This window comes from Patella vulgata, chromosome 1, assembly GCF_932274485.2.
Source record: "Patella vulgata chromosome 1, xgPatVulg1.2, whole genome shotgun sequence".
NCBI classification, from domain to species: Eukaryota; Metazoa; Mollusca; class Gastropoda; family Patellidae; genus Patella; species Patella vulgata.
The window spans coordinates 69,080,403-69,102,173 of record NC_065879.2 but is presented as its reverse complement, the minus strand read 5'-3'; the positions used below and the strand labels follow the sequence as shown (position 1 = coordinate 69,102,173).

Genomic DNA, 21,771 nt, shown 5'->3' with positions numbered 1-21,771 from the left:
AATCTTCGACAGACCCTCCGCCTTGCACCACTGACAAGGGGAAGACACGCCGGAAAATTCAGGGGAACTTTCTCGGCCAACACCAGAAGCGAACCCTAAACCACCAGGTTAGCGAACCGTGCACTCACTATAAAATTGGAGACTTCTTTAAAAAATAAACAACAGTAGATAATTCAGCCTGGTTAACACAAAAAAAAATCCCTTCTTAATTCTATACTCCAATTAGAGAAAGAGAAAAAAGCTGGTATAGATTAGATAGGTATTTTATTTAAATGTTAAAGTGTGGTAGCCACATGATAATATCAATGCATATGGAATAATAATTAGTTCTGGATATAAATGATATAAATAAAATTATATATCGTAAACGGACGGAATACCCCAAAAGACACCGAAAAAGCTCTATGACGCAAGGGTCTTAGGAATAGTGACAAAAATTGTGTAAACAATAAGCAAATCTTTCTGATCTTCTAACATTTATACAAACATATACCCAAGTGCCCTGTTTTCGTGTCTTCTAGAAGACATCCCCACATTAGTATCAATGCCGGGAAACTGAACAACAAATCCAAGACAAAACAAATGTCATTTGAACATAACACAATTAGATCAATAATTAGTGAAGAATTATAGAATTAATGCATAGAAAACAAAAAGATATAAAGAAGGCATCTATGGAGACGTGAGTAGCTCAGCGCCACTTGCGTAACTTTGCCCCAATGTTAATGTATGATCTATGCGAGCGTACTCTAAGAGAAATAAAAATTCGTATCGAAAGTATCATGACGTATTCACTCGCAATTAAAAAAAACCAAGACTATAAATGGATGCCGTAGTCGCGCGCGGACATAAATATCAGCTTAATTTGATATTACAAAGAAACTAAGACAGACAACTCTACCCGCCAATGACATTCTGAAGATGTCTTGGGTTGCACTCAACACAATTCATGGTATCGTGCATAATGTTGGGCATGTTTACCCTTTCAAGAAATCATGATACTTCCGGATTTCGAAAAGCTATCACATGTATTATAAATCGCTAATTCCAAGATGCCCATGTCCTGTCCGCAATACGTATATAATTTTGCCCCTCCCTCCACTGACACAGAGAAAGCCAAGATGGAGTTCTACTAGTGAAATATCTTTCAGCTAAAAAGTTAAGACACCAAAAGAAGGCAGTGTTCTAATATTAATTTTGTCATGTAAAATAACTACAGTCTTGCAACGAAATTCAGACATGTTTTCAAGATTATTGTTGTAGTTAAACTTTGATCCTATCTGGGAAATCTGTTATATATTCATCTACCATGTGATCTATATCCAGTATCTTCTCTAGAGCCAAGGGCACAAGACTGACCAGCCCTAGAAAGAGTTTCTGTTCCCGGAACAGTATTTTTCCTTCCCATTCTTTGTATTTAACCTTTTGAAGATCGAAGTCAGCTTTTAACATATTAACGATCTCCGTGTGAGTGTCCTTAATCGATTTCTTAGTTGTCTTTTGACTTTCATTTTCACAGGCAGCGTGGATTTGAGATAGCGGATACCAGACAATTCGTTCAACTTGTGCTAACGCCTTTCGCAGTTGTTGCAACGTTCTGAAGTAATGGTCAATGGTTTCGAACGTTTCAGGTTTCGCTCCTTTGGTGCCCTTTGCGATCTTGATGCTCGTGTGGAATTCTTTAAGAGTATTAATAGCAAGGATATTCGTTGGTAGAATTTGTTTAACATTGAGTATGAAAGTTGACAGGTTCTGTTCAAACTGAGTTTCTTCATCTCTTAGGTTGCATGTCATTTCAACAATTTGTTTCTGTGCTTCGCGAAGCCGTTTCACCATACTGATACCATTTTCTGAAACATATAAAATTGTAGGATATTATAATATATTATGGTTGTTGTTTTCATTTCAGTAGTTATGTGTGAAATGCTAGCAGTTGCGCACACGTAATGGCTATAATAATAATCTTTTAGAGGCATTTAGTAACTGGATAGAGCAATAAACTATAACACATACGTATGGAATATGGAAATGTGGCAGTGTCGTCTATGAAAACGTTAAGAGAATCCGTAATGGCTACAATAATAATCCTGTAATGGCATTTAGTAACTGGATAGAGCAATAAACTATATCACACACGTATATGGAGATGTGACAGTGTCCTCTATGAAATTGTCGAGCGAAAACTATTCGAAACGTCTCCTAAATAAACCAGTAATAGTTGTTCTTCCATAAGTATGTGCTATAGTTTAAGGCTATAATAATAACGTTATTTTGTACATTTGAATTTGAATGTGAGTTATTAAGGTTTGGTGATCTTCTATAGTTAGTATTTCTAGAGTTGTGTCCCTTGAATTTGCATTCTGGATTATCAAGATTGGACATGCTCTATTGTCATTCTGGAACTTCCCGAACTGACAGAATTGCAATCTATTGACGCGGAATTCGGTTCTTTCACTGTTACGTCATAGGTGGTGTGAGTAGAATCGTGACGTAATTTTAAAAACACAACGAATATTTTTTTGAGTTACTCGATTGAAATCCTGGCAATTCGGGACGTTCGGGGCTGACAATCGAGCATCCCCCATGATTAGTCGAGATATCTGTTCATTATGTAGCCCGAAATCCCCCTTTTCATTATTAGGGGGATTGAAAAAATTCCATTCCGGAACGTCCAATCGAGTATCCTCTAGGAGAGGTTATTGTCCATTATGGGGGATCACGTGGCTAAGTGGGTAAGACGCTGGCTCGCTAGTCTGGAGGTCGGGTGCTCGATCCCTGCATTGGCCGAGAAAGTTCATCCTGTTTTTCCGGTGTGGTTTCCCCTTGCCAGTGATGCAGGACGGATGTCCTGACAAGGACAGCTGTCCGAATGTTCAGACGGGACGAAGAACCGAGGTCCCCTGTACATATTGGCGTGCACGTAAAAGGTCCCTTGGCAGTTGGAATTCGATATAAGAGTAGGCCGTAGCGCCGCTGCCCGGGCAAAATTTCCCTCATAGTACACTGTATGGCGTATACCCGTCTTCATTAGCCCAGTTTAGGAGCAAAATAGTAGGACGTTAAACCCCATTTCATTTGTCCATTATGATTAAAAAGGGGTAATGCCCACTTTAGAATAAACCACTAAATACACTACGAGGGTTGCATAATTCGACGAAATGTCGTTTAATTCCTTTATTACTTTAGGTAGATTAATAGATACAGTTAATATCCAATGCATTTTATTGAATTTTACAGGCAAAGAAATCGATAACACTTACGGCTTTTCTTCAAGCTAAGGCGATCCATCGCCGTAGAAAGTAATTCTGTTTTGCACGCCGTGTATTCATCTTCCCATAGCTTTGCTTGTAACGTCACTCGAACTGCACCAACAGTTTTCAACATAGCTTCGTCAACAAACATATCCTGAACAATTGCTGTTAACTTATTAGTACAATGTAGTTTCCAGATTCCTTCCACGGCCTCAGTATTGTCGAAAGCCATTGATAGAACTAATCCTATAAATAAAAATGAACGTTGTTGGTTATTTCACTATTAAAGGGGCCATATGGTACCGCACGGGGGAAGCAATTAGATGTGTGGTTTTGTACCTCGATTCACTGATCTTAACGAACCTTGTAGGTTGTTTTTTTGTGTTTAACGTCCACTACAAACGAGGGTGATATCGCAGACAGTGCACGCGCAGGGGCCTTTCCTGTGAAAGGAAACCGGGGTACCCGAAGTAAACCCACGAAGTTGAGAAGGCGCCCCTATCTCCAAGCCATATACACTCACATCAGGGATCGAAACCACGACGGCCAGCTAGAGCTCGAAGCATCACACTCTAGACCTCTAGGCCATCCCAACACCCCCACTCCCCAACCTGATAGGTCGCACTGGCTAGTTTTTATGGCACCAGCTAATTATCGAATGATGTATCCTGACAAATTCATAAACGTTGTACAATCCAAAGTATGCCTGTTTGTTTATGTCTTTCTTCTTTAGAGGTCCTTTTTTGTAACTCTTCGGGGCTGGAACCATACAACATGTTTCGACGTAAGAAGTCTAATTTATATTTTGTTTATTTATTAGTAATGTGTCTTGTTTGTGGTCTGGTATAAATACAATTGGAGAAGGCCAATGTTCATATATATCAGGATATCAGGTTACCGTTTAAACGGTTTCCTGATTTACTAGAGGTTTATTTTATTCTAAACACCCCACCCCTCACCCCATGTCATATAGTTTTCTCCACTATGATAATACTGATATTACAGGTAATAACATTTTACCTTCGTCACTAGCAGTAAACGATTAAAATTCGAGTTAAAGTTAAACTGATAAACAGTTTTATAAACCCGGACCGTTTACCATATTGTTTGCTTGTTATGTCTTGTTCTATGCTCCTTTTATTGGTAGGGGGGGTGGGGGTCGTGGTATCCGAGTGGTCAGGGAACTGTACTCTCGACCAGAAATGACCGAAGTATTGCCATTGACGAGACATTAAACCCTATTTCATTCTGTATTGTAACCATATAACCTACCATGTACAAATTTTTCCAAGATGACTCCTTTGCCTACATTCTTAGACTCCATGATCCCTTTGGCCTTTACTAAGTCAAACTCATCTAAATATTCCGCAAGCTTGTCTTTTAATGACATTAAAAAGAAATGGTCAGAACCATATTCCTTTGGATGTTCAGCTTTGGCATCATATATCTCTAAATATAGCCCCATCCGACCTGGAAATATGGAAATAATAACACTCATATGCTTCCAGAAAAAATGATGCATTAATTAACTAACTTTTCTTTTAGACTATGTAGGTATGATGTACCCCATGACTAATAGAGGTAGACTACAAGGACTGTTGCTGTCCAGGAATTTATCTTTAACGGTCCGGGGGAGGGGTGGGGTGGGGGGCTTCGATGATAGGTAAAAATATAATTTAGTATGCTGTTAATCCGATACGTCAAGAGAGTCAGACTGCCAATAATTGGTTGTACCATAATTAGGAGAGCATTTTGATATAAAACAGGACACAATTTGCGTTATACAAATTACTTAAAAGTTTATTATTCTTTGCTTAATAAAGTCGATAGAACCCTCGTCGAAACGTCACCAGAAATAGGCTTTTAAGTAACGGTGTCGTGTGTTATTTTCATTCAGTTACTAAACGCCGCTTAAACAAAATATTTGATATAGATTAAAAAATGATATATCTTCAATAATGAATTAGCATTACATGGATCATCGGTGATTGGTAGTAAGTAATTCCAATCCAACACGATTTGACTATACAGTTACATAGAGAATCTTCAAAATATATTATTTATACAAGTAGGTGGTTGAATTTTCAATAATTAGGTGAGTATTACATTTACATTATTGGCAAGAGTGATAATATCATAACAACAAAGGCAATTTGAGTGCAAGTGCATATTTCATACAGAAGTAATATTTCGGTCGTAGCTTGTTCTTGCATCACGATGACAATTCTTCGTTGCAAAATTTCCCTCTAGCACACTGTATGGCATATGTCGCTCTTCATTGGTCCAGTCGGAGCAGAACAGTAGGACGTTATACACTATTCCATTTAATTTTATTTCTTATAAACCCACTGATCGTCATTTGCATATTTCGGGCAATATCTAAACAAAACTCACGACTTAATTCACGCTAAAATGTACTCAAATCTATTATTTAACATTTAAAGATACATTATGGGAGATTAGAGAGAGGGAGAGAAATGGGGTTTAACGTCCACTCGACACAAACTAGGTCATTTCGGGACTAACACATATTTCCATATTTCGTTTGCGCGTAGGGGTCTTTAGCAGTGGGAGGAAACCGGAGGATCCGGAGAAAACCCACGAGGTGGGACACGCGACCCTACTCCTTGTCACGTACAACCAGGGATTCGAAACCACGCCAGTTGACTCAGTGACGATAAAAAACCCCAACATAGTCTTGATTATTCATTTCATGATTAAATTATGAATGGAAGTCGAACAGGAAATCGGAACTTAATCCAATAAACATCGCAGGCTAGCGATGCCATCGAGAGTTGATTATGGTCTCGATAAGTTAATTAATGTCTAATTAATAAATTAGATAACATTTCGGACCTAAAGAAATACCGGCAATAGGCAGATTTAGCTCTTGCATAATGTATGTTTAATTAAGAAACCAAAATCAAAATAGCATTGGCAGATAATGTCTTGACTTTGATTCAATTGGATTACAACGAGGTCTGTCAAAGCATTTTAGCGAAGATTATCGGAAGTATTGGCTTGATTTGACCACATCTTGTTTTATCGTGTGCAGAAAGGTTGACAAATTATAAATTCATTGATTCATTACATCTTTGAAAATACTGAACCACTTTAGTCTGATAGTTCTGTTAGATAGTATAGTGATTTAAAAAAGCTCTCATAGACCTTAAAAGAAAAGAGCGAGAGAAATGGAGTATAACGTCCAGCTGGCTAACTCGACACAAACTGGGTCATTTCGGGACTAACTCATCCTTTAATTTTATTTTAATAAACGTGTTGGGTCTAGCAGTGACGGGTAACCGGAGGACCCGGGGAAACCCATGAGGTTGGACAGGTGACCCTACTCCTTGCCACGTACCAGTGTGGAATCGAAACCTCAATGACAGACCTTCTGATCCAACGCGCACGCGTTAACCCGTCGCTGGCAACCAGCTACCGTAACGAAAGTGAAGCTAGCATTTTGCAGTTTTTGGGTTTTACAAAACAAATTCGATTGTATGCAGAGTTTGAGACGAAAATGAGCATCGTTTGCTGACATAGGTGTTTAAACATCCATGTACTATGTTCAGACAAGGTTTTAATGGTAATTAAAGGGAGTGTAACGAACGTTCGACCGACGCTTTGAAGTTCGGTAATCAGGAGAGTCCAAGCTCACATTATTCAAACATTCAATTATTCTTCGTGAAAGCGATAATGCTCCATTAACATTTAATGAATAATATACCTTCTTTCCGTTGAAAAAAAGCACGGGAATCGTCCTTCACTTCCGGCAATTCGTCCTCCATATTATAAAGCTTTTTATTTAGACTACGACTGAAAGATACAAATAAAAAGTTTGAATTAAATTCAGACAGGTAATCAGGAATATATGTCAACAGAATACATATAGATAAATGTAAAAGAACATGAATGGTTTATATGATTCATCATATAGACGTTACGGATTAATTAGTGAGTTCAAAAGGCTTTGGCAAACCCATTCAAGGGGTTCTAGAGGTAATAAAATCTGTCTTCAACAAAAGATCCTTTTTAGTCCCAAACTGTAAACTCTTGGAAAGGGCTGGGTGGGAGTGGGGTTACAAGTAGATACCCTTTCTTTAAGTGGATTCTAGTAGACATGAATATTCACCTTTCCCCCTTATTGCGGTATTTGTAAAGGCGTATAATATTACTATGCTATATAAACATACAAATTTATGGCGTATTTTGATAGTTGAAAACAGAATCCCTTATATAATCAAAATGTTAGAATGCTGGTATTGTTCATTTTAACGTTCAGGATCATATATTATATTCATATGATGTAGCATCGGGGTTTTAAAATTGTACGGATAGCAAATAAACAGAAGATATGAATTTTTGGATAATATTTAGATTGTCATTCATATTAATTATGTTTTAAAACACAGATTAAGGTGTCGGTTATACTTGTAGTTCACTTTAAACACACACCTCGTTCCGGTGTTTTATCAAAGTATGGCTAATCAAATAGTTTGGAATTATGCTAGGAGCCACATATTATATGCAAGTAAATGTCAAGAGAGGAAAATCACTATGGGTTATTACCATTAATAGCTTTACTTTACGTTCGCTTCCACCGAAGTGATATCGCAGACAATTACATGTTATAGTATAAACAAATGAAATATTTACTATGTGATTAGCGACAAAGTGAACTTATTAGTGAAAATATTTATAGATATGTACATAAAGAACAAAAGGAAATGATGGACGATATACTTTAACATACGGACACGGACGTGTATACATTTATGTAACAGGTGCTTTAACGCAAGTGCAAGAAAATGTGCTTTATCACCAAACGCATCCAATCAAGATCCTCGCTTCATTATGAAACATATTGAATGTTTTACGTCAGCTGTAAATACGTGGTAGTCCAAGATATAGTAATGCGTTTAATGCACGGGGCAGGTTATGACTACTTGATAGAACACTTGATACCACTTCTCGTTTGTGGAGCTCGCATAGCCAAGGGATATTATTGTGAACATAGTGTAGACTATACTTACACTCTGTGTCTGTGCTCATTCGCCATTTTTAATGATTTTCAGATTTACAAATATTCCAAAATTTTAAATTTGATGTACAACAAAATATATCACTGTCACAAGTAAATCCTTTCAAAAGGTGAATTAATTCGCTTTTAAAAATTCCCTTTCGAAAACGTTAAACCACAAAAAAACTGATCTTAAACAAATATTAATTTTACAGATAAAACGGGTAATGTTTAAATTTATCGAAAATAATAAACTTTTTTTTTTTTAAATTTATCAAATTTATCGTTAACTTTCCTTATATGTATTTATATCACTAAAACAAATTGATTATCACACTTGTTTCAAACGATAATCTTTCAAATCACTTTCGAAACGCTACCATTTAACGCTTTTCGATCACAAAATGACAAAATATGGTCTTCAAATAGTTTTTATGGATCATAACACATCATCATTTAATCCAGATATTCAAGAACAAATCTCTGCCAATTGTGTGAAAAGCAAAATTTGAAAACTTCTTTGCCACTTGAAAACTGTTATTAGACTAACTTGACTGACAAGAGACGCGTGACTACAACGTGTTCTTAATGATTATTTTTTTCTTTCCTGTATTATTTATTAGTGGGGCGGGAGAGTGCCAAGAAGCGAGAAAACTTTATGATAATTGATTATGCATCAATAATTATCGTGACACTTAATTACTTTAAAGGGACAGAGCTTCTATTCATTAAACGTCCATCTACATCGACTATATACAAGACTATATTGTATGCAATCATACCAAAATAATATTGAGGAACTCCGTATCCTGTGAAAAGACATCTTACAAATACAAGATAAAAATTCCCCCAAAAGGAGTCTCTCAGTATCAAATGAATCCTTTCACTCGCGAGTCAGTATTTCTGCTTCAAGTGCTGATTGGCTGGCGAGCCTGTGTGTTATCCCATAGAAGCCAACGATACAATAACGTCCGCAAATATCGCACATTAAAAACACAGTGCGTGAATTTTGTATAAAAGTAGACCTTTATCAGTTACAACTGCTTGATTCAAGGAGGATTAACCACCCTGGTCTCTGATGTCAGAGATGCAAGACAGAGGATCTGGTAGGAAAAGGTGTTTAATCGTTGATGTCCCGTGTACATCTTGACGTGCATGGGTCGATAGTCATGATATTACACACCGGAACTACATGTACCATATAAACGTATTTATTTCAGCCGTGTTAAGATGTAACCGTAAGAATATAGAGGGAAAACGACTTTAAATGGATTAAATGTTTACAGTTAACTATTGTTAACTTCATGTTTCGTTTTAGTGACTGACGGCAGAAGAACATAATTAACAAGTTTGTCAATATTGCGTGTTAAGAGATATCCATCATCTTTTATATTCCCATACAATATGTTAATTTTACATTGTGAAAAAAACTGAAGATAACTGAAAGGGGTGGGGTTTAATGGCCTACTTTTCTGCAGCAACCGGACTAATTAATCCGGGCATACGTCATGCAGTGCACTATGAGGGGAGTGGTGTTTCCATCTACTTTGCGCCGAATTCCAACTACCAGGTTTCTTTTATGCGTACGCTAACTGGTACCCGATGTCTCGGTGTTTGTCCCATCCGAACGACTAGACTATTTTCTTTACCATTCCCTCTATCCTGCACGACTGACAAGGGGAAATAACACTGAAAAATCCAAAGGAGCTTTCCCGGTCAACACATTGATGGAGCTCATGACCTCCTGCTTAGTGACCTAATACTCGTTGAGCTGAAGATATCTAGATTCACATGCTGTGAAATGAAATTAAATGAAATGTGGTTTAACGTCCTACTGTTCTGCTCCGGTCGGGCTAATGAAGACGGACACACGCCATACAGTGTGCTAAGGGGGGGGGGGGGGGGTGCGCGGACAGCTGCACTACGGCCTACTCTTATTTCAAATCCAACTATCAAGGGATCTTTTACGTGCACGTCAGTGTGTACATTGGTCGTTCGTACCATCCGAACGACTATACGTTGTCCCTCCAACCTGCACCACTGACGAGGGGGAACCACGTCGGAAAGTCCCGATGAACTTTCTCGGCAATCGTAGGGACCTGGACCTCCGGGTTAGCGAGCGAACTACTCACTCAGCCAACGTGGCTCCCTCACATGCTGTGACGATTAAGGTTGGACATCAGTGAGGTTGTGATCTCGACGTATTCTTCGGATTGTTTACTGATGAAACATATGAACTCATATTATATTTTACAGTGTTTTGATTCTATTCTCGTCGGAATTTAATCAGAAACTTTAACCACTATAATCAAATTGTGTGAATTTTTGAAGAGATTTTGATAGATTAAATGTGAAATTTAAGATGACTTCACACGCCAACGCTGCTACGGATGAACTGGTTCATAAGAAGATATTTAATTATTAACAGCAGAGCGAAAAAATTTATAGTCTCCATTATTAGACCATGCTATCTGACTTGTCACGCTACCCATAATTAAGACTAGCTTAAGGTGTGGGCATTTCCTAGAGGTTAGTACGCTCTGCCATAAACAAATCAGCTGAAATGGGTTCAAAATTTTACCTTTGAGAACTAACCTTGATAATGAACATGGGTATACGCTATGGGGTGTGTTACAAGGGAAATCTACCAGAAATCATTAAAATTACATACGATTCTTCGTTTCGCCAAAATTCGATATAGGCTTCTTCCACTCAAAATATGATAGCCGAAGTGGCTTGATGGTTCGCTATAGTCTGGGGATCTCGTGTTCGCTCCCGGTGTTGGCTGAGAAAGTTCCTCGGAATTGTCCGGCATGGTTTCCATTTGTCAGTGGTGCAGGACGGACGGCAGTTAGTAGTCGTTCAGATTGTACGAAAAACCGAGGTCTTGTCGTCGTACGGATGAGAGAAAAACCAAGGTTCTGTGTATACATTTGCGTGCAAGTAAAAGAACCCTCGACAGTTGGATAAGGCCTAATGCTGTCCAGGCAATAATGCGTATAGATTTACAATAGATTGGGTGATATCTTTTGTCCCTACAGCTTTCACAGGATTTTAGAATGATTATCAAGCACAGAATAGGTTGAAATCCATTAAAATCACTTGAGACTACCAAATCATTTTTGGCTACATACTCTGCCTAGTGAACTTCATAAAAAGGAGAAGTGGGGTAATAAATTTAATCAATAACCTAATGTTGTAGTGGTGTCGGGTTTACCGGAAAGGTAGCCATTATTCTGCCTCTCACATGACATCTAGAACATTACCAACATTGCACTGGCTACCAATCATCCACAGGCCACAGAATCCATTTCAAACTCCTGTGTATGGCCCATAAATGTTTAAATGGAACAGCCCCAGAATATCTTAGTTCAATGATATCTGAATATATCCCCAAACGCACCCTAAGGTCAAAAAATCATCACCTTCTAACAGTACCAAGTTATAGACTTAAATCCTTTGGGTTTCGACGATTTTCCCACAGTGTGCCAAAACTATGGAACTCTTTACCCGTAAATCTCAAAACTTCGCAATGTTTGGAAACTTTCAAATCAAAATTAAAATCTCATATGTTTGAATCCTATTATAATGAGTGAACTATAAAACTGAAGAGCTAAACAAACCTGCGCCATGAGCATACTGTTTGGATGGAATGCGCGCAATATAAATATTCATTATTATTATTATTATTAACATTATAAAATCACCGTATTGGAAATATCAGAAAAGAAATATTAACAATTATATTTCTCAGGGTCAAGATGATTAAGTTAGTTATATATCTGTATTTATCGGATGCCACAAAATTCATGATTAGTTTTTATGAAAAGATTAAACTGGTTCCAAAAAACCCACAAAATTTACAGTAACCAGACAAAATGGAGATGAAAGAAGTTTAATGGTGCATCTTCACTGTTATATTCGAGACAACCTGAATATTATCATAGCCACAATAGGTTTGTTTGGGTACTTGTTTTAAATAATACCAATAAAATAACCAGTTTTATTTTACAAGAAATTAAAAACAAGTATCACGTTATATCTATTTTAAAATAACACCAATAGCACACTTAGAATCAAGATATACATAAAACTTGTACTAAAATTCGTTTCGTTTTAAAACTTTTAACATTTTGAATATACTTACAGATAAGCACTTAACTGTATTATTAATTTGACCTACCGTACTCGAGTATGTTGTAAAGTTAAAGTAGTCCTCTACGTATGTGTATATATATATAATTATTTAACAAACATGCTTATGTACATACGGGCTATAATATAAAGGCTATAAACATATATATGTATGTAATACGCATTGGCTCGGACAATATAGATAATTCCATTTACTTATTGATGTATTGAAATAGGATATTCGTTACACTTAATCTACCAGTCTCAAGTTACAAGAGTTACAAACATAGTCTAGATTAACTAGTACGATAAGAATAAAGAAATCGATTACAAAAACAAATTCACACTTTAGTTTAAAGATCTACTGAATACCTTTTAATTCTTTTCATTTCGAATTAACACAGCTCAGAACGCAATAAGTCGCTTGCGTAAAGTTTCTTTAGCAGTGAAAACCCAAGAACAAAGATAATAACCAGGTGGATAGATAGGCCTGCATATAGTCGCTGTCTTGTCACTATCAGTTTGGGGTCGAGAAAACCACAATAATCAACCCCCCCCCCCCGCCCTCCCGACTTCAATTCTCTCCCGCCAGACAAAAAATAAAAAAGTTTAAATCCACTCAACCACGTGCACAACACCCGTCCCAGCTTACTATGACAACTATATATGAAGCTATAATTTACAAAAGATTTGTCCACTTGTTGAATTGATCATTAGTAGAGTGTGGGGTTATTTTGAATTTAATAATGATATTTGAAATTATGTAGTTTAAGGGGGTATAATTAATTATACACGCCCTCGTTTCAATTTGAGTACAGCCCCGATTAAGCAAGACATTTAACTGGGTTTACTTTAAATCGAAACTGAAGTTTATAAAGTAACGTTTTCAATACACCAATATTTACAAAACACTTGACATTTTTAAAAACCTGATTTATTGTAATTGCGTAGATAGTAATACACGTACAATAAATTACTATTCGTATGTATAGTCACTAGGAGTAGATAACTGTAACTAGTGGGCAAGTGTTTTATGATTATCCAGTGATGTACAACCCTTTAGTAGCCTAATCAATATTCGTACTACAAAGTGTGAAAAAGAAACCAACCTACGTAAACGACCAGGGCTAGATCACACATTTGTACCGCACATGGAATTTGTCGCCTTTCTTTAGACACTGACTTTCTCACTTGACTAATGAAATACACTCCACCCACCTTCCCAACTAACTCTCCCTAATTATGCTCCACTCTCTGTCAATTCGACAACATGTTCCGTAATCTGTTGATTCTGTATTAGCTACAGCCACAGTGTGTAAATGTAGTTTTGCGTTTTACCTCTTTCAGATTAAAGATACATTGTCCTGAAAGTAATTATCGGGTGGTTATTTCCAATAAAAGTATATATGTTATATATGGGGAGTATAGACACCCAATCTTACTAGAAAAATACTGGATTGCAGTAAATAATGAAAAATACGCTTTGAAAAATGGACCCTCCTTCAACGAAGTGAGGTGACAGACATAGCGTCTAACAACAGTTTATTTATAGCTTGGGGTATCTCCGAAGCAAATACAAAGTTTTGAGAGGGGTTTGAAGCAAATTTTTGATATATTAATTAGTTTGAATATGTTTTTAGTCCAAATATATCATCAAATCACACAGTTTAAAGTACGCGGGAAAGTACCTTTAAAGTACAACTCCTTATCGATCTATTTATTGCATTGCTCCTTCTGCCTTTCTATAACGGCCCAATAGTTACATGTATATGAGCGTTGGGCGTGAATCGTATATCCTATTAAGCTGGGAAAATATATGTTTAATTCTAACGATAAAATATCCTCGGAACATGACCATGTATGACAGTGGTATTAAAGTATTCGAGGTATAACGCCCCACCTTTACCACACAAGATAGGACACATCGAGACAAGGCGGGTCTCCAGACAAGGCGGATCTCATGATAAAGACATGTTCAAAAGCTTGAGTAGAATTATTGTCAAATTATTTGTTTATCTGACTATTTTAATGTGGTAGCCTTCGCGCTATAATCTCTTCTAATCCCAAGCTCGTTGGTTTCTCCGTATCCCCCGGTTTCCCCCAACACGGATAAAGACACTAGTTATGTACAAGCGAGTTATTGAGTCTTTATGCGGTTTGTATTGAGTAGGCTAAACTTTAACCCTAGCCTTGGAATATGGCTATTATGTATAACGACATTGTGTCGATAGCTGCAACGTATTAGCTAAAAGTCCAAGATGTTTGATCCGGTCTGACCTAGCGATTAATTAAGGTCGTTCATTGGTGCTTTTAAAAATCATCGCTTATAATTTGTTGTAATGTGACTATAGAGTTACGAGGGGTGTCCATCCCCGAGTTATCAAATTTACAGTCCATGGTAGTTTTCATGCAAAATGTCTTATCTAAGGTTAATACGCCGTAATCTTAATGTCCATAAAACGTGTTTTAAATTTATTCCTCTTCAAATGTAACAGGTTAGGACCTATCTCAGTCTCTTAAATATACTCCCCAAGATTTAATAAGAATGTACTCACACTGAGAATATGTTAAATATCGATACAAGTATATTTACTTTAAAACCAAATCAGCTATAAATTTTTCATATAAACAATTGACTTAAGATATATAATGAATGAATTAGAACTATCGTGGGTCAGCACCGACCGGGCCAAGAATAGATCAATCTCATTAAAACACAGATCCTATTAATTCGTTTCGTTTATTATAGTTCAAAATTTTGTTTTACGTGTCTTTACTAAACTAGTGTCTGGAAGAGTTGTTGTCACTGACGCCATGTATCTATATATGACGTCAATGGTTGTTGTCATTGCCGTGTTCTGGATGGTGTGGGGATTAGCCAATGAAACGAACGTTTGGCGAGTAGTGCACGGAACTGTGGGTAATCCACTAGAAACATCAATGCGGATTCGTTAATCAAAAGTATAAAAAAAACGAAACGAGATATAGATCTGTGTTTTAATCAGATTGAGAATAGATATTCTAGCCATCCGGGTCCAATAACTTGATCTGATATGTGTGTTTGTTGTTTCTGGTGTCTGTAATATGTGTCTTGTCCGTGGGTTTGTCTTGTGTAATTGTTTGTGTGTGGTGCAGTCCCCCTGTACTTACTATTAGAAATATAGGAAAGTGTATGTGTCCTAAGAATGCAATCGTCAGTAAACTTACAGTGTATGTGTCCTAATATATGTGACTTACGTCCACTCACACTTTCCTTGATATCGCAGACATTCTATTGTTATTCATGTAAACACCGTTAATAATAAATGGTAAACATACTCCTTAATACATACTGGAGAACCTTTGATGTATTATATTCTGGTAATATGAACCTATTTGAACATTTAGACATACACATCTATTTACATAGCAACAACATAACAGTAAACTCCCCAAAACATGCCAGAAACCTGTATAGCATAAATAGGCCTAATGCATTTTAAAGGCAGATTAATAATGAATTAATGACATGTGGTTTAGTGAAATGTGATCTCCAATCGGGCTATATTGCACCAAACATATGATATATACGAGACATATCACAAACACATACTTATACACATACAGATAGTTTGCCAGGCAACGAACCATACGGCCACAGCAGTTAAGTCGCCCTAACAGTCTACAAGGATTGTCGCATATTTATTGTTTTTTTAGGTAATGGGGGCATTTAAAAGACAATAAAACTGATCAAGATCAGGGCTGGGTTAAAGGAGCTAAATCGCTAATATTTTGGATCTAGAAATTGACACAAATGGGTCGCAACGTATATAATAATGTAATGTGAATGTATATAAACTGATTTACATTCAATCGTTTCTGTTTTTAATGCAATTTCTAATCAGTTATGTTCGGTGAAATACACCAGTAGTCTCAATCCAATGGCAATCTCTAGCGCCTGGTTATTCCAGTCTATACCGATAGTATTTATTGCTCATGCTCTCCAGATAAGAATATGACCTCACCGTTTGACATGACTTGTGGAATAAATCTGGCCTCTTTCTACGAGTCCCTTGTTAAAAATGGCGCTGAAATGCACCGTGGTACACGATTCGTGTACCAACGGTAAAATGTTTATTTTGTCTTAAATATTGGATATCAGAAGCCCATCTTTTCCCGTAAGATCACAACATCAATGTTGATTTAAATTGACAAATAAATCATGTTTTCAATGTCGAAGATTTTGGATGATATTGAGTTAGAGACTTAGCTACTTTAACCATTAGGCTAATAAGGCTATATCCTAGGTCCGTAAAAATTGTCGACTCCCAAATCTGGCTGAGAGTCGACCAAATTTTCTAAAGATATTGTAGAAGACAAATGCAAATCTTAAATAGTCTTAAGAAATGGAATGAAATGGGGTTTAACGTCCTACTGTTCTGCTCCGACTGGGATAATGAAGACGGGCATACGCCATACAGTGTGCTATAAGGAAAATTTTGCCCGGGCATCGGCACTATGGCCAAGTCTAATATCGAATTCCAACTGCCAAGGGATCTTTTACGTGCATGCCAATGTATACACGGGACCTCGGTTTTTCGTACCATCCGAACAACTAGACAGCTGCCCTTGCCTGGTCCTCCGCCTTGCACCTCCAGGTTAGCGAGCCAGCGTCGTACCCAGTTAGGTATTTGACACAACTTTATTCCCAGGGATATCACAATTATTGTCTATTAACTTCAGAGCCCCTCGTCCGTTGTTAAAATGTTCTTTGAAAAAGCCATCGCAAAACTCAGTTAGCAAAGCGATTGACAGGGAACCGTCTTCATTAGTCCAATCGGAGCAGAACAGTAGGACGTTAAAACCCATTTCATTTCATTTTATTTCATTGCTATGGAGATGTTTAAAAGTGTCTGGAAGAGTTGTTGTCACTGACGCCATGTATCTATATATGACGTCAATGGTTGTTGTCATTGCCGTGTTCTGGATGGTGTGGGGATTAGCCAATGAAACGAACGTTTGGCGAGTAGTGCACGGAACTGTGGGTAATCCACTAGAAACATCAATGCGGATTCGTTAATCAAAAGTATAAAAAAAACGAAACGAGATATAGATCTGTGTTTTAATCAGATTGAGAATAGATATTCTAGCCATCCGGGTCCAATAACTTGATCTGATATGTGTGTTTGTTGTTTCTGGTGTCTGTAATATGTGTCTTGTCCGTGGGTTTGTCTTGTGTAATTGTTTGTGTGTGGTGCAGTCCCCCTGTACTTACTATTAGAAATATAGGAAAGTGTATGTGTCCTAAGAATGCAATCGTCAGTAAACTTACAGTGTATGTGTCCTAATATATGTGACTTACGTCCACTCACACTTTCCTTGATATCGCAGACATTCTATTGTTATTCATGTAAACACCGTTAATAATAAATGGTAAACATACTCCTTAATACATACTGGAGAACCTTTGATGTATTATATTCTGGTAATATGAACCTATTTGAACATTTAGACATACACATCTATTTACATAGCAACAACATAACAGTAAACTCCCCAAAACATGCCAGAAACCTGTATAGCATAAATAGGCCTAATGCATTTTAAAGGCAGATTAATAATGAATTAATGACATGTGGTTTAGTGAAATGTGAGCTCCAATCGGGCTATATTGCACCAAACATATGATATATACGAGACATATCACAAACACATACTTATACACATACAGATAGTTTGCCAGGCAACGAACCATACGGCCACAGCAGTTAAGTCGCCCTAACAGTCTACAAGGATTGTCGCATATTTATTGTTTTTTTAGGTAATGGGGGCATTTAAAAGACAATAAAACTGATCAAGATCAGGGCTGGGTTAAAGGAGCTAAATCGCTAATATTTTGGATCTAGAAATTGACACAAATGGGTCGCAACGTATATAATAATGTAATGTGAATGTATATAAACTGATTTACATTCAATCGTTTCTGTTTTTAATGCAATTTCTAATCAGTTATGTTCGGTGAAATACACCAGTAGTCTCAATCCAATGGCAATCTCTAGCGCCTGGTTATTCCAGTCTATACCGATAGTATTTATTGCTCATGCTCTCCAGATAAGAATATGACCTCACCGTTTGACATGACTTGTGGAATAAATCTGGCCTCTTTCTACGAGTCCCTTGTTAAAAATGGCGCTGAAATGCACCGTGGTACACGATTCGTGTACCAACGGTAAAATGTTTATTTTGTCTTAAATATTGGATATCAGAAGCCCATCTTTTCCCGTAAGATCACAACATCAATGTTGATTTAAATTGACAAATAAATCATGTTTTCAATGTCGAAGATTTTGGATGATATTGAGTTAGAGACTTAGCTACTTTAACCATTAGGCTAATAAGGCTATATCCTAGGTCCGTAAAAATTGTCGACTCCCAAATCTGGCTGAGAGTCGACCAAATTTTCTAAAGATATTGTAGAAGACAAATGCAAATCTTAAATAGTCTTAAGAAATGGAATGAAATGGGGTTTAACGTCCTACTGTTCTGCTCCGACTGGGATAATGAAGACGGGCATACGCCATACAGTGTGCTATAAGGAAAATTTTGCCCGGGCATCGGCACTATGGCCAAGTCTAATATCGAATTCCAACTGCCAAGGGATCTTTTACGTGCATGCCAATGTATACACGGGACCTCGGTTTTTCGTACCATCCGAACAACTAGACAGCTGCCCTTGCCTGGTCCTCCGCCTTGCACCTCCAGGTTAGCGAGCCAGCGTCGTACCCAGTTAGGTATTTGACACAACTTTATTCCCAGGGATATCACAATTATTGTCTATTAACTTCAGAGCCCCTCGTCCGTTGTTAAAATGTTCTTTGAAAAAGCCATCGCAAAACTCAGTTAGCAAAGCGATTGACAGGGAACCGTCTTCATTAGTCCAATCGGAGCAGAACAGTAGGACGTTAAAACCCATTTCATTTCATTTTATTTCATTGCTATGGAGATGTTTAAAAGGCAGGATGTTCCTTAATAACTGTTTCGTGTACAGATTCCTTGCAGTATCATATATTTGTGTTACTTTTTGTTATTTTGTTCGCAAAATTAGGACCTTTTTTAGCAAACAGCCTTTGGTCAACCCATTAAGTAATTATCACAAATAATTAAAATTTAATTGACTTTTAGCTCTTCATTTATTATACAAAACATGTACCGGTAACAATCAATAAGTATGGTGCTGGATTGCTAATCTGGAGGTTCCGTGTTCAATCGCGGTGTGGACCGAGAGAGTTCATTGGGATTTTCCGGCGCGATTCCCCGTGCCACTGATGCCGGACGTTGGCGTGCACGTAAAATAAACTTTGACAGACGGAATTCAAAAGCTCTGCTGGCAAAATTTCACTCATAGCACACTGTATTGGGTATGCCCGTCTTCATTAGCCTGGTCGGTTAAGAAAAATAGAACGTGTAACCCAAATTCATAGAGACATTAATTATATTTTATATTCTAAATACAAGTTACCATTTATTTAAATCTAATCACACCGAATCCATTATATTTAAATTATTTGACAAAACCCCAATGAAACATTAGTCTTGATATATGATAAAATATAAGATTTATAATTGAAATAACTTGATAAACTTACCCTTGGTTTTAACGTTCAGTATTAGTTCTCCTAATCTTTTTAACTAATTCAGTGAATAATCAAAATGGAGAGCGTCTCTTTTGCCTAATCTGTCAACACTTCAATAAATTCTATACCACAATACTTATTTTATTCAATTTGTATCGGTGACATACTTACAAATTTATTGATTATGGTATGGAGCACCATAACCGACAAAGTAAATACATCTCCATTTTGATTAAGTGAACCTACCATCAGGCAAACATCCCTGACTCAGAAATAAAATTTCAAAAATATTATTATCAGTTCAATTTTATATTTATCTTGTAATTTTAAAAGGTGCCAAGTTCGTTTAATAATATGTGGCAAGAAAACACAAAAATAAAGATCCCTACACTAGGCCCAACAGAAAAATCATTCAAATAATTCACATGGCACGGCCCTTTATACCAGCAAATTGGTTGACACATAACTTTGCGCATCACTAACACAGGTATCAAAGGTATGAATGATCATAAAAGTACACAAAGGAATAAATGAAATGTGTCTCAATTATATGGGTTAAATTATATGGAACTAAACATACTATGATTACACGAGATTAACTAAACATTAATAATTAAAACGAAAGGTATTTGCCTTCATTACGTAATTCATATTTTATTTTGACAGCTTTTGCTCTCCATACACCCTATCACACGCTTGGTTTATTGTAACCATTACATATAACAATGCAGCAGACAGCTAGTAACTTTATATAAAGTAGTAACTTTTGTATAGTCTATCAAATAAACGTTGTACTTGAATAACGCCGTTTTATTTACATATAATACATACGAATATATTGTAACCCTTTTAATTGTATGTCTTGACCCGATTTAAACATTAGATGAATACTTTGATTTAATTCTCCCCATTTTGATAAATCTTATGACAGATCATTATATTATCAAAGAGCTCAATATAAAAGAATATCCCAGTTCTTACTTATTACAAAACCCCCAGGTAATATTCACTTTGCGTGTGCCATAAAATGAATACCCAAAACATAGCTTGATATTACACCTAACTTCAAATTACTTTGTTTCTAACTTATGGAGAGTGATAGAAGTTAGTGATCATTTTCGACTTAGACTAAATATACATTTATCAGTTTGAGTGCTCGATACTTTTCAAAAAGATTATTGTGCAATTAATATATATGTGTCATCTATTTATTTTCGGATTGCGGCGGGGGACAACTGTTGGCTTGTATTTTATTTTTAGATGGCAGGGGGAAGACGTGTTAACACAGCAGAAGGAGGAAATGTTAGTACGGGATGGGGTGTCGGGGCAGGTGTAGAAATATGGTCGTTGCGACATTGTTTTCAAATTTATAGATAAAGAATAGAGAAAAATTATGGCGTTATATTGTATTAATAAATCTCTTTGGCACGTTGTGGGATTCAAACATGTTATCTAACACGTACTTAAATCAAATTAGTGAATGAATGACAGATTGTTATATAAAAAAGAGTTATAATTTGGAAAACATTAGCTGGTTCCGTGGGAATGAGAATATCATGTTTAACACGTGGTTGGAAATTTATCTATTGCATCGTTTGGCTTGAGTAACCAATCCTTATAATTATTTACATCATAATTATTTACGTATTTTGCAAGGTTCAACTTTCTTAGACTAACTCACAGACAGTTCCTGCCACCATCAATTGCTGAAAGTAGGGTACTATCCTCCAGGCCAATTAAATAAAATAATGTT

General features: G+C 36.7%; 1 protein-coding gene across 3 annotated transcripts; it reads right to left on the bottom strand.

The window, feature by feature from the left end:
- Positions 1–247: 247 nt before the first annotated feature.
- Positions 248–20,140, bottom strand: LOC126822590 (uncharacterized). Of its 3 annotated transcripts, none has more exons than XM_050551558.2 (5): positions 20,031–20,140; positions 6,979–7,067; positions 4,524–4,721; positions 3,261–3,497; positions 248–1,850 (listed from the first exon to the last, which is right to left on the bottom strand). In XM_050551558.2, exons 2-5 carry the CDS (start codon positions 7,037–7,039, stop codon positions 1,264–1,266), a joined length of 1,083 nt encoding a protein of 360 aa, XP_050407515.1. In that variant the 5' UTR covers positions 7,040–7,067; positions 20,031–20,140; the 3' UTR covers positions 248–1,263. The 3 variants fall into 3 exon arrangements, with proteins under 3 accessions (XP_050407515.1, XP_050407532.1, XP_050407524.1); XM_050551575.2 differs by lacking the exon at positions 20,031–20,140 and adding an exon at positions 13,624–13,737; XM_050551567.2 differs by lacking the exon at positions 20,031–20,140 and adding an exon at positions 12,455–12,494.
- Between the last annotated feature and the right edge of the window lie 1,631 nt (positions 20,141–21,771).

Coding starts and splice junctions, on each gene's coding strand:
- LOC126822590 (XM_050551558.2), bottom strand. CDS start 7,039: ATGGAGGACGAATTGCCGGAAGTGAAGGACGATTCCCGTGCTTTTTTT. Junction 4,722..6,978: donor TTTTTTTCAACGGAAAGAAG/GTATATTATTCA, acceptor CCATATTTCCAG/GTCGGATGGGGCTATATTTA. Junction 3,498..4,523: donor CTTGGAAAAATTTGTACATG/GTAGGTTATATG, acceptor TTTTATTTATAG/GATTAGTTCTATCAATGGCT.